This window comes from Mixophyes fleayi, chromosome 1 (genome assembly GCF_038048845.1).
Source record: "Mixophyes fleayi isolate aMixFle1 chromosome 1, aMixFle1.hap1, whole genome shotgun sequence".
Classification (NCBI taxonomy): Eukaryota; Metazoa; Chordata; class Amphibia; order Anura; family Limnodynastidae; genus Mixophyes; species Mixophyes fleayi.
The window spans coordinates 384,724,950-384,739,385 of NC_134402.1; the positions used below are offsets into that span (position 1 = coordinate 384,724,950).

General features: G+C 39.0%; 1 protein-coding gene across 1 annotated transcript in view; it reads right to left on the reverse strand.

Annotated features, from left to right (window-relative positions):
* The window catches only part of MCCC2 (methylcrotonyl-CoA carboxylase subunit 2), a 57,833-nt gene that overhangs the window by 25,367 nt on the left and 18,030 nt on the right, over positions 1 to 14,436 (reverse strand). Inside the window, exons 8-10 of the mRNA XM_075180014.1 lie at positions 7,822 to 7,886; positions 607 to 706; positions 155 to 250 (exon numbers count right to left, since the gene is read on the reverse strand). Coding sequence (XP_075036115.1) covers positions 155 to 250; positions 607 to 706; positions 7,822 to 7,886 — 261 coding nt within the window. The remainder of the gene's footprint in view (positions 1 to 154; positions 251 to 606; positions 707 to 7,821; positions 7,887 to 14,436) is intronic.

Here is a 14,436-nt window from a genome sequence, read left to right on the forward strand (position 1 = left end):
ATAAAGTGCGTATTATAATATTGGATGTTCTACAATATAGTCATATTTCAACTATGTGCAATGTATAAATTAGATTTTACTTACTGCAATTATCATTTTTAACGGGTTGGACCCAATTTAACAAATTAAACCAACCAGTTATTAATGTTCTTACCTCTCGGACATCAAAATTCTTTTTTAAATTGTCACCAACAACGCCATACAGCTCATCTGCTGGAAAAAGGGGATCTTCAGGACTTTCTACAGATACCTACATTTATTGCGATAACAAAACAAACATAAACAATAAAAATCAGCATTATAATAAACAAACAACATTCACTAATTGATGGCTATCTTTAATATCATTGTACAGTGCACAGCAGTTTTTCTCTACATTATATATCAGAATAAATCAACTTTTTCTTGAGAAGAGATTAAACATTATTCTATTTAAAGGCCATATAAACAAAGATGTGCCAAGTATGCACAGGTCACAATTCAGGTAAGTTGCTCCAACATTACATAAAATTTCTCTAATATAGTGAACACCAAAAAACAATCCAACATTATTCATGTTAAAATCACGTTAAAGAAAACAAAAATTTCTAGGTAACATCAACTTACATTTAGCTTCTTTTTATAGTTCAAGCTTCTCACTGACTTCCGAGCCAGGTGGAGGGCATGGCTGTCATCTAATGCAAAATGATCGGTGACACCAGACTTTCTGGTTCAAACATAAAAGGTAAAAGCAATTAAAAGTAACACTTTTGCTTAGCTATGTGCCACGTTTTGGATGGCATCTTGCATATATTGTTTGTTTAATATGATACAATGATCATTTTTTCAAAGACATTTAACATGAGTATGACAATGTCTAAATAAACTAACATTGGAGGAGTAATGATATTTACATGCAAGGTTACTGTTAGTAACCCATAATTCTGGACACTCTACGTGGCACTGTATATTGGAACCTAGGATACCAAGATCTATCTGAATATTCTAGAAATGCCTTTGTTTGGAGATGGAGAGGTTTATTATCTGTCAAAACACCAGAGCAAATAATTGAAACCAGTAACAAAAAATTCATAATTGTAAACCCTGCTTTGGAAAAGACTATGTTATTTCACAAGCAAATATGCAGTAATACATTAACTACTAGTGTAGAATTCCCTATAGAAAATACATCATTATAATAAATGTATTGAGTAAGAGTCAATGAAGGCTTTCTTTAAAAAAAAAAAAAAAGCTTACAATAAACAAAAACGCTAATACGTATAATAGGTGACCCTCTAAATTATGGTTGCCTGTAAATGTGGACCAGCAGGAGTTTTGGTTGTGGCAAGGGGGCAGCGCTGAAAAAAAAAAAAATTACCTTTGCGGTAACGTCAGCAGGCGCTCCGGCTCCCTCCCTGGTCTTCTCCTCCGTGTGGCGCTCGCAGTGAATGTCGGGGGTGACGTCATCACACCCGACATCCATTGCGTAGCGCAGCACAGAGGAGTCACCCGCGCGAACTATCAGCAGCAGTGAAAAATTATCCAGTATCTTATTGTTGTTACTCTGAATTTGGACTTTCTGCACCATGCAATTATGAACTAGCTGTGTTCTCTGTATGTATCTAATATAAATATTAAGAGATAATTGTATTTTTAATATTTTAAACCATTTTAAATGTGCAGAGCTGAGTAGGGTGAAAATATCACCCACTGTTACCCTCATCGGAGGCTGCTCCATGAGCCATTTTTCCAGCCACCCTATCTTTAAATCTCTGTAGATTTCTATTAGTCCTCCTGATGCTACCTGTATCGGTGACCATTTCAAACTGGTCAATAAAAAAAAATGATTCATGGGTGCAGAAAGAGAGGAAAAAAAAGTTTTTGGCATTTAATTCCCCGAACCCCACTAAGGGGCAGATGCAGGTAAGTTAAATTGTAGCTGGTAATGGGACTACTGCTTTAATCATGATTCTGCAACAGGTTTCCTAACTCTTACTAACTTCATTTCCAAGTAAGTTTAATATGTTAACTATGTTTTCTATGGTTTTTTGGATGATCAGCTATCGTTAGTGTTAGTGTATTTTATGTGCGGCCCAAACCAACTTGTCGTCTTCCAATGTGGCCCAGGGAAGCTAAAAGGTTGGACACCCCTGCTCTAAATAGTAACATGGGCTCAATATTGGCAAACAATCCCATGTTTATTAAAATTGAAGAGTTTACATTGATGGTTCTTTAATATACACTGTATACGAAGTTGCAATTTTGGAAACTCAGTTAATAGATCAACATTTGTGGAAAGAGCAAGGAAATCATAAAACTAGCAGATAAAAAAATATTAATATGTAAAAGGCCACTTTTCTTGTCACTGTAATTTTCATGGATAGATTGTCACACATCTCGCACACACATATAGTATATTTACTCCATCTCTCTATCGGAACTTATGCCATGTTTACCAAGGGGATTGACTCTCATACAGAACAAAAAAAAGATCACTTCATTATGATCGTTGTGTGATCCCCCATACCCAGTTTTACTATTGTTTTTAAGAAATGGGAAATCAGAATGACATTTGTTTGAAATCGTGTGTGGTGCCAACGTTAGCCAATTGGAGACTATCCTACACACGTTCTGTGTAGGCTTTAATAAGAGGATCAATTTGTGAGTATTAAATTATATATGTGTTGATTTAAATAATGTGGGGCCCTCACATTCTTTTCCTACAACTCAATTGACTTATTGATTGAATGGTGGACAACACACAGGGTATAGCCATGAACTTCAACTGAATTTTTGTTGCCTTTAAACATGAATGGAAAAATATCTAGCTATGCCAGAAATCACTTTTAGTACAGCAAATTATTTCCTGAGTGTTTGCTTCAGAGAGGAATGAACACTGGACAAAAACAACAGATTGCTCAGGGGAATTAATAATTGAATTTCTGGTGACGACAGCTGAGCTATGAACTTTATTGTAGAAACACTGTGAGTCAACATCCCCAGCATCAAATGAATGTGGTTCTATAAAAGAATTACTACTTGTATTATTTTACCGCAAACTATATACAGAGAACAGACTTCATAAATTCACAGCAGGATTCTATTACTTACTATCACATTTATTATTTAAGGAAATAACTTTGAAGTGTCTGTCGAACTGTATATCATTTAAAGTTGTGGACTTCCACTGCCAAAGGTGCGTTCAAAGAAAACTCACAGCTTAGAGACCCCCAGGGAGAAAAGCGGAGTAAGAAAACCCCAAACTAAAATGTATTTTATTAATAATCACTTACTTCTTGATATCGTGTTGCCAAGACTTTCATAGTTTAAATTTTAATACCCAACCCATAATTTATCAGCAACAATCTATCCTTGGCACAACGTGTGGTAAGAGTTGAGCTTGGGAGGATAAAAATGCACACACTTGCCTCTGCCTTTGTGATTGGTGAGAAGCATATATAGACAACTGTCACTGGCTTCTTGCACTTATTTATGTAACCTGGCCCTGCTAATCGCTTTAAATTGAAGGAGTTTATTTTTACTTAACTGCAATCAACAAAATATAATGGCAATACGAAGAATATGTAGAACTCAAATTGCTATTGTATCCGTTTCCTAATCATCAGCAGTTATTTATACAGCACCACTAATTCCGCAGCGCTGTACAGAGAACTCACATCAGTCCCTGCCCCATTGGAGCTTACAGTCTAAATTCCCTATCATATACACACACACACAAACTAGGATCAATTTTGATAGCAGCCAATTAACCTACTAGCTCCCGCAGCGCAGAACGGCTCTGTAGAAAGTCATGCACTCATGCTGACTTCCTCCCCTTTAAGATCATACTTGCGTCTTACAGTTCGGCCCTATCGCTGTCTAAACAATCCTTCTTTAAAGCTCTAATTTGTTCCCAATCCTCCAACCCCCATCAGCTTTTTGTCACCTTCAACTCCCTCCTCTCCCCCTCCCCCCCCCATGCTCTCTGCTGTTGACTTTGCTACCCACTCCACCTCAAAGATTGAGTCAATACGTCATGACATCTCCCAGCAGTCCATTCTTACCCCACTCTCTCCCCCCTCACTGCCCACTCTGTTCCCCTTCCCACTCTCCTCTGCGACTGCCATCTCCTTTCTCCCCTCCCCAATTTCTAGCTCACCCTCCTTCTCTTGCATTACTCCGGTATCTGCAGATGAAGTCCATACCCTTCTCTCTTCCTCACCCCCCTCCACGTGCCCACAGGACCCAATCCCCTCCTACCTCCTCCGCTCGCTCTCTCGAGGCCTGCTCCCACCTTGCCCACCTTCTCAAACTATCCCTCTCCTCTGGAATCTTCCCCATCTCTTTTAAACATGCTCTTGTCTCCCCCATACTCAAGAAACCGTCCCTTGATCCCGCCTCTTTCTAATTACCGCCCTAATTCGGTTCTTCCCTTTGCCTCCAAACTCCTTGAATGGGTTGTCTACAACCGTCTCACCTCCTTTCTCTCTTCTCATTCACTCCTTGACCCGCTCAAATCCAGTTTTCGCCCCCTGAAACTGCCCTCACTGAGGTCACTAATGACCTTTCTCCTCTCTAAATCCAAAAGACACTACTCCCTTCAATAACGTTGACCACGCACTCCCTTTGCAATCTCTCAAATCTATAGGCCTCTATAACACCATCCTCTCCTGGTTTTCTTCTTACCCCACCAACCACTCCTTCTCAGTCTACACATGACTCTACACCCCCCTCTGTTGGCGTTCCCCAAGGTTCCATTCTTGGCCCCCTGCTTTTCTCCCTCTACACCTCCTCTCATGGTGTACTCATCCGCTCCTTTGTCCTCCAGTATCATCTCTATGCTGATGATACCCAAATTTATCTTTCATTCCCTTCCCTTCTGCTATCTCCTGCTGTCTCTCGGTCATCTCATCTTGGATGACCCAATGCTTCCTTAAACTCAATATTTCTAAGACTGAACTTATCGTCCTCCCCCCTTCCAGGATTCTCCCACCCCCCCCCTCTCTATTTCTGTTAATAACACTACCCTCGTTTCTGTTCCTCTAGTCCAATGCCTTGAGGTCATCCTTGATTCCTCCCTCTCCTTCAAACCTCACATTCTGTCCCTCTCAAACTCCTGCTAATTCCACTTTCGAAATATATCCAAGATACGACCCTTTCTCACGACGGAAGCCATAAAAACCCTTGTTCACTCGCTTGTTATCTCTCGCCTTGACTACTGTAACCTCCTCTCTCACCTAGCCGATTCTCACCTTGACCCTCTTAAGTCTAACCTCAATGCTGCTGCCCGCCTCATTTTTCTCTCCGTTTTTCTCGCCGTTCTCTCTCTGCTGTCTCCCTCCAACAGTCACTACATTGGCTCCCCATGGTCTACAGAATTAAATTTAAACTCCTCACCCTCAACTTTAAAGCTCTTAAAAAAATCCTCCCCTCCCTACATCACCAATCTCATCTTTACCTACACTCCTACCCGCCCCCTCCGCTCTGCCTCTGACCGCCGCCTCACTACTTCTCTGATCACCACTTCTCACTCCTGTCTCCAGGACTTTGCCCGGGCTGCTCCCCTGCTGTGGAACGATCTTCCACGTTCCATCAGGTTAGCATCTACTCTCAAAAGGCTTCAAGCATGCCCTTAAGACTCATTTCTTTATTCAAGTCTATCAGTCCTCCTCCTAACTCCCTTGGCCCGGCTCTCTCCCCCAGTTAGTACCACCCTATTTGTGTATCCCCCTTTCCTTTAGGATGTAAGCTCTCAGGAGCAGGGCCCTCTTTCCTTGTGTGCTCCCTCGATTTTTCCATCACCCTTTGTACCTCTTGGCCTGCTTCGCTAGCCCTGTTTTGGCCTACTTCTCACTGATTTCTACCATCACTTTCACTCATTGTCCCAGAAATAATTTGATTTGCATTACCATGTTACGTGTGTGTGTGTGTGTGTGTGTGTATATATTTATATATTTTTGTTCTTCATATTTTGTTCTTTATGTATCATGTTGTGTCATTGGTCACTGTTTTCTGTATATGTCATGTACGGCGCTGTGGACCCTTTGTGGCGCCTTATAAATTAAAGATAATAATAATAATAATATTAATAATAATAAAACACAGGGAGAACATACAAACTCCACACAGATAAGACCATGGTCGGGAATCACACTCATGCCCCAGTGCTGTGAGGCAGAAGTGCTAACCACTAAGCCACCATGTTTAATGCCATTAGTCTTGTATATTCTGTTTGATAAAATGTTCAATTCTTTATTAAACATATCTACAGTGTCTGCCAACAGCAATGGCTCTCTCGTGGAATAGCATCCCACACATCACTGTCCTTACTGTAAAGAACCCTTTTCCCAGCTGGCAATTAAATCGCTCTGCAAGAACTGTCCGTGTCCCCTCTGTGCTACCCTGTTCAGTGTAAGGGTCCCACAATTTTCTGTATGGAACATTAATATCTTTAGACATAGTGATCATATCCATGTACCAATATTATTTATTGTAATGTGAAGAACTGACTCAAACAGCCTAACCCAGAATTTCCATACTGCTTGTTAATTTATTTGCCTTCCTCTACACTTTTCTCTAGATTCAAGACATTGCTTTTACGAATTTGAACACAAAAGTGAAATATTCAAGCTGAGGGCTCAACAGTGCTTTGTAAAGTAGATAAAGTATACTTTTCTGTTGAGTCTATGGGGTATATTTACTCAACTGAGGGTTTAAAAATGTGGAGATGTTGCCTATAGCAACCAATCAGATTCTAGCTGTTATTTGTTTAGTACATTTTACAAAAGGACAGCTAGAATCTGATAGGTTGCTTTAGGCATCATCTCCAGTTTTCAATCCGCAGTTTAGTAAATAGAACCATATGCCTCGATACAAAACAATATTCTGCTGTCTCTAGATGCCACAGATTGTCACTGCATACTGTTGATAAGCCTATGATCTACAAGCATGCCTAAATCTGTCTCCATTGTGAATTCACCTAACATTGTTAGAGTGTAAGCTGCATGAATATTTTTATTCCCCAAATGCATAACCCTACATCTATCCATTGAATCTCATCTGCCATGTTGCTGCCAGATCTCCAAATATATCTAGGTCTGCCAGAATGGATAAGACACCTTTGTATGGACTTTGTTACACTACATATTTTAACCATCCGCAAACACAGACACAGAACGGTACTTTTTAACACCAATTTCTAGATAAATTTATAAAGAGACTAAACTGCACTTATCCCAAGACTTACACACTACTTAGAACGTTAGATCAATTGGAGTATGAACCATTGATAACTAATATCAGGGCACAGTCTTTTAGACAGTATTCTACCCAAGTTCATGTAGTGTTTTCTAGATCAATGGTATTTAACTTATACTTTAAGTGTGAACAGCTATTGCTATGTCCCCTGCAAACTCTCTGCCCAATTTCCTACCCACTTACTTATAAAACGCATATGGATTTCCTTGACTCTATTGATCTTTCATAAAAACCATGCTGGCTACCGCTGAAAATATTATTTGATAGATCTGAGTTGAGTGTTGCCCAAGTCTCAATAAAATAAATTATTTTAAATTTGCACTATTTTAAATCAGTTCTTAAGTTTCAACCATCTCAGATTTATTGCAGAAACACTATTCACCTTTCAGAAAACTAACTGACTTTAGGTACGATGGACCTCTATGCTTAAAGAACCCAAAGTATATGAACGAATTAAAAACAAAAAAGAATGATGTATTATGAACAGTAGTGCACACTGCGTCTACCATTCCTCTTTTCTTTCTGGGCGACATTAACATGGTACACAAGATACAAAAGGAAGAACAATTCTATAGAAAATCTTACCTGCAGTGTAGATCAGCCCCTCCTAAATCTTCAGCCGATACTTGTTCCCCAGTAGCTGCTTTGACCTGAGAAACACAAATTTAAGAAATGACCTGAAGATAAAATAATAAATAGTCCTGAATAGAATTCTCTGAAATTCGCTAGATTTAGGAAAACAAAAATATTGAGCAAAATCTTGGGTCTTGTATGTCCTTTTAAATTGCAAATGGCAGAACATAGTATTTGAGGATCAATTTACAAAAAAAACAAAAAAACAACAGTTTAAATACTTTTATTGAACAAAATTATTTTTCATATAAGGTTTAAGAAAAATGAAAAACACTAATTTTAAAGTCATTTTAAAACTTAAATGGTGACCCTTGAACATGAGTGCTGAACATGGAACGCGATCGGTGAATTGCAACTTTTACGTGGTCATCAAATCTGTGGAATTCAACTGAATTTCGAACCTCTTCAAATTTTTGAAGCATCTCTAACCACCAGCAAAGGCAGGCACAGAAGAACGGGGAAATGAAAGCTCCAACAGAGGCAGATAGTGTTAGGAGTACAAATCACAGGAACAATACAGGGGCGGAAGAGGATTCTTTACTGGAAATTGCATCTTTCCAAAGACAAAATAAAAAGAAAGGCGAACGATAGAAATCTTGATGTAAGTAGCAGTAGTGATAATCTATTATATTTATTAACTCGCCCATGCCAGGGGACATATTTTTGGTATTTTTGTTAATGTGCAGATATTTCCTTAAAGGGGTCCTGGTGGGCTGTGTTTGGGTGACCGGCTGCAATCATGCGTGTGTGTAACTTGAGACAGACTGTGTGCAGCTCACACAACCAGTCCCAGATGGAGCTTCACCTGGTGGCAGGAATAGCTAGGATTGGGGTCCACAGTGAGATGTATTGTGACCTCCCGTCACATGCTGCCACGTCGTAACATCACAGGCAAAGAGGTTTGTTTCAGTCACCTAGCCCCAGCACCTAGCACGCTCTCCCTACATTGATGTAGGCAAAGTTACTGGGCAGCACGGTGGCTTAGTGGTTAGCACTTCTGCCTCACAGCACTGGCATCATTAGTTCATTCCGGACCATGGCCTTATCTGTGAGGAGTTTGTATGTTCTCCCCGTGTTTGCGTGGGTTTCCTCCGGGTGCTCCGGTTTCCTCCCACACTCCAAAAACATATTAGTAGGTTAATTGGCTGCTATCAAATTGACCCTAGTCTCTCTTTCTCTGTCTGTGTGTGTTAGGGAATTTAGACTGTAAGCCCCAATTGGGCAGGGACTGATGTGAGCGAGTTCTCTGTACAGCGCTGCGGCATTAGGAGCGCTATATAAATAAATAAATAGATGATGATGGTACATTAATCTTTTTCTGCACTTCATCTGCCAACAAATTTTACCCAACACCCTGAGAGTTGTACTTTAGCCCTTTGTACGCTTACAGCAAGGGGCTTTACTACACCTGTGACCTGCAGGCTGGTAAGTATTGGTTCCATAATAAGAGCTAATAAAAGCTATTTCATACAGAATGCAGAAGAGCAAAACAACTAAGAAAAATTTCCTTTTTTAATATGTTGGGTAAAATAAAATATGTTTGAGCCTTGCACTTTATTTTTATTTTATTGAATTAATGAATACATTTAATTAAAAGTATTGTTTTGCTCCTCAGCAGAATGATGAAGTGCAGTAACCTAATTTAACCTACAAATGTCAGTGAGCATTTGACTGGTGGTTAGATCTGAAGGCCACTTGACGGCTATAAAATAATTAAATAAAAACTGATTTACAAGTGTTCACAACCGCTGAATGAAGCATTACACATCTATGAAAGTACCCTCCTGTATTCATCAGCCAGAAGACCTCTTCAACAAAACACTGAGACAAGCTCTTTACAGACAAATACCCCACAACATAGTAAATACAAGGGGTAGATCTCTGTAGTCTTCCATAAATCACTCCAGCACCTTTACAATAGAACTGTACAGGAAGTCTGACTGTATAAGGAAAATATTCCCTCTCCAAAGTAAACAGACTTATCGCACATATATCCAATTATCAGTTCCTAATATCTATACATACACTGTATATGTTTGTGGGGATATTGTTTGTGGCTTTTTCCATATGATAACTTGTATGTTGTGTTTGGCAGCACTTTAAATTTAGAGTTCAGAAGTAGAAGAGACGTGTTATGTGGAGAGACGCAGTCATAACGCTGAATGCCTGTTGTATCTGTCCATTATTTTAACTTTAAAGCTTCCCAATTAGTTTGCTACAATTTGGACAATGAGTATGTTATTTCTAAATGGATAGCAAAGCACACGGGCAGAAACATTTATCATCAATGTCATTGATTGGGCAGACTCTACCAAGCAACAAGTCCCATTTGCATATTTTCCTATTCTCAGACAACCAGCCATAGGAAGAAGAAAATCGTGATTCCTTGAGGTGCTATTACTTCTCTATATCGATAAACCTCTTTCCACACATTTAATTGAACTTGTAGAAATCAATGTGCATGTGGCTGTACTGACCCAGCCATTTCCCTAGAGAACAGACCTATGCAAAACACACAAGACAGCCCGCAACACAGAACGGGGCTTAATTAACACTTGAAAAACAATTCAAGAAGAAAGAGAAATTAATCAATGTGTCCATGCATATGTATCGTTGTATAGACAGTTATAGAAAGAAAGAGGAGTACCCAGGGAGGAAATAACTTTTCAAGAGCCGGAGGGAAAGAGCGCTCAAAAGAAGTGTCCATCAAAGGGTATATTTAACTTATGCAATATGATTGTAAATAAATATGAATCAGATTTGGTAGGTAAAGGTCTAACATTTGTTCCAATTTGTAAGCTGAAAATGTTTAGAAATTTGACTTTAAAAAGAGGATTTATAAGAAAATGTGGGACCATCTCAAGACCTAGGTACCCTTCAACAGGTTACTTAAGACACAGGCATGAAATAGAAGTATTTTTTATTTTTATTTTTTTTAAAGGGAATCCAAGGGAACATATACAGACCTGTTTTTTGTCAACTGGTCAAAAAAAAGATTTTGAATTTTGAAATTAGAAATTGTACACAGGTCCAGTTTAGCATTTGGAGAACAGCACTTGATAGTTTGATGACTGAGGACAGTGTGGTATTGATGAAAAGAGATGAATGTGTGATAGAAGCATTAAGAATGGTAGGTTATAGTTATTTTTTTTAGAAAGAAAAAATAAATAAATAATATACTGAAAAGGATTGATAGTAAACTTCTTCCCACTAGAGGCTATACTATGGAATACTTAACCAAAGGTGAATTTAGTTATTTATTTCTGTGTACTCCTAGAAGCCTTGCCTTCTAGCATTTGTCAAAAATTCATAAGGAAAAAAAAAACCGTGGACGTCCAATTTACCTGGAATTGGCTCTTTAACATTAAATATCTAAATATGTTGATAGCTTTCTAAAGAAGTATGTCTGTACCTTAGATTCATATTTAAAAGATTCTATTCAGGTGTTAAAAATCTTAAGAGATATAAAATGGAATAATGTTTTTTGTTATGTGCAATCATTACATACAGCCATGCTTCATGACAAAGGGTTAGAAGTTGTTCAGAACTATTTGAAGATAGGCCAAAATCTAAAAAGTGAACTGAATGCCTTTATGCGAAATTACATATGGGGGGCTGGGAAAGATCTACAATAATTAATATTAATTTACTTAAAAAAATAGCCATGAATAAAATATATTTTGAGGATCTGGTTATTAATACAGAAATCTCATAAATGGGAGCTATGTAAATATCTACACCTATATAAAGGAGGTTGGTAGCAATAGCTGCTTAAAATATTTAAGCTGTCGCTGGAACAATGGAAAGAGAACGTTCTTGTATCCAGTGGTCGAAGTGGAAATTTAGAAGTGGTGGTATGGAAAATGTAACAGGCATGGAAGCGAATGGAGTATTGTAGTTTTACAATCAAAGCAGTAAGAAAAGTGGTGGTAGGGCATGCCAACGTATACCAGCTCACTTCCCCCACTGTCTATATAGCAATTTATGAGAGTGAGGAGATATTGCAAGCCTTTTGAAGAGCAGTCACATACTTTGGCTACACAAGGGGACTATTAGTAAAAAGTTTAGAGAAAGCCGGAATCGTAATAGTTCTGAGCTATTAGAGTATATAAAAAAAGAAAACAAATGGACTGATGAGCAATCCATTGACCCCTATACGTTAACTTGAGTCATGTAAGCAGTTGTGCTACAGCTGCTTCTACAGGGTCATTGCATAAATTACTTGGACGACATGCTTTAAGTGTATCTATATCACAACACATCACAGGTGTTTAACACTTTCTCTTCTCACGAGTCGGAACGGTTTTGAACCAATCATGTGTTATTACATTTCTGGGGTTGGATTAGATACCCCTTCTGTCTCTCTGGCAGTTCTTCCAGGAAAGGCCTATTAGAAGCGAAGAGTTTAATAAAAACACTAGCACCTATTAGATATCGATCCTATATTATTCCACCATTTAAGAAACCTGTAAACTATTAACAAAAAAAACAAAAAAACTAAGACCTTTAAATTACATTTGTCACCCAATGTTCTAAAGAAAGTGGATAAAGAATGTGGAGAAGGAATGTGGGAATTGGTTGTCACCAATAAATTGATTTTTTTGCATGTGGTCACTGTAAGACCTTCAGTAAATACACAAAGAAACTAAAACTATTTCAGACTCAATGAATAAGAAAATCTAAGAGATTGGTTCATTTATGAATTACAATATGACTTTTGTAATATATTTACTCTGGTGTTAAATATGTCGGGAAGATAAAAATGTTATTTAAAACCTGCAGATATGGAAACATCTACAACATTATCCACAAGTTAACAACCACAGTGTCCCTAGACACTTCTTTAGGTGCTACAACTCCAACCCTGAAATTCAAAGCTCTTGAACATAGGCATAAATGTGAAGGTTGAGGACAGACTTTTACAGCTATCCAGAAGGGACACATTTTTGGATATTTTCCCTTAACACCATTAAGTCTTAATGAGGGCTGTGAGATCAGTCTCTTTATGTGATAGATTTGTGTAGAGGCTTCAACATTTTAAGGGTTTCAATCTACATAATGAGGAAATGTTGGCATGAAGGTACTTTTTCCATATTATCATAGTAGTCTATATGGCAAAATAAGCTATATATTTTTAAATAAGTGGGGTAAATAAATTGTCTCACTTAGATAATAAATATATTTTGATTTCAATATTTATTTTATTTTTATTAATTTCTCTTCTATAAAAACAAATTGACAATTGAAAAAGAACCATATACACTACTAATCACTATATGTTCACAATGGTGGGATATAATTTGAGGTTTTGGCTCTATATTACTTTACATATTGTTCTGTATGTTGTTAGGTGAGCCTTATTAAGTATTCTCAAGCAACTGACAACTTAATTAAAAATTGCTATTGGAATGGAGTCCGTTTTAATTACTGGACCTGTAAACACCAATATATAAATACTTCAACTTTGTCTGCTTTCATGTGTCAAATATTAATAACTTGTGTCACACACTGGACCCGCGTCCCCATAGCCAGGGTCTGACAGACTTACCTGCTCCCTGCCGCTGTCCTCTTCAGAGCCGAGCACCACGATTCATTGCTCCCAGATTCCACCTTGGATTATTTCTTCTATAATCTCTGCCTCCTATTCATTGGCCTGTCAATCATCCTGACAGGATATTTAATACACCTGTGGCAGCTCCCTTGTGCCTGTTCTTTGTCAGCCTCCCTGCTAGTATCAAGATGTTTCTCCCTGTGCTCCCCTAGACCTAATCTGCAGTATTGTATCCTACAGTGCTTTCTACCTGCCTGCAGTAGATCGCAGCTCAGTTCCATTGTCCATAGCGGTTACTATTTGTCTGCAGAATATTACTTGGTTGTGTCTGCCGGGTTCCACCCGTCCGCAGACTATCACATTCTTATATCCAGCTCCTCTGGCCCCAGTGGTCCGTAGATCATCGCAGCATAGCATTCAGCCCCACTGTCCACATCATCCCACAGTGGTTATTAGCCTGCCCACGGACTAACCAGTTACTGTACGCTGCTCCACTGTCCGTAGAGCTTACTAACCTGTCCGCAAGCTCTCTCATTCTAGTGTCCTGCTCCACTGTTCGCAGGGGTAACCATCTCTCCTCAGATCATCGCAGCATTGTATCCAGCTCCACTGTCCACAGTTGTTACTAATCTGTCCACAGATTGTCCAGTTACGGTCTCCTATTCCATTGTCCACAGTGGTTATCTGTCCACAGTTTCTCATTGTTATATTCTGCTCTGCTGCTCCTCTGAGGTTACTACCTGTTCACCTATCTGCTGTCACCGGCTACCTACTCAGCTATTCTCCCGGCCTATCCTTGCGACACCATGGGTCTTGCCTAGCACTCTCTCAGGGGGTCCCTGGCGAATACTATCTGCCTCGTTAGACTCCCCACCACCGGATAGTACTATCTGTCTCGTTAGACTCCCCACCACCGGATAGTACTATCTGCATCGTTAGACTCCCCACCACCGGATAGTACTATCTGCCTCGTTAGACTCCCCACCACTGGGTAGAGTAGTGCCAAGCCAGGCAGA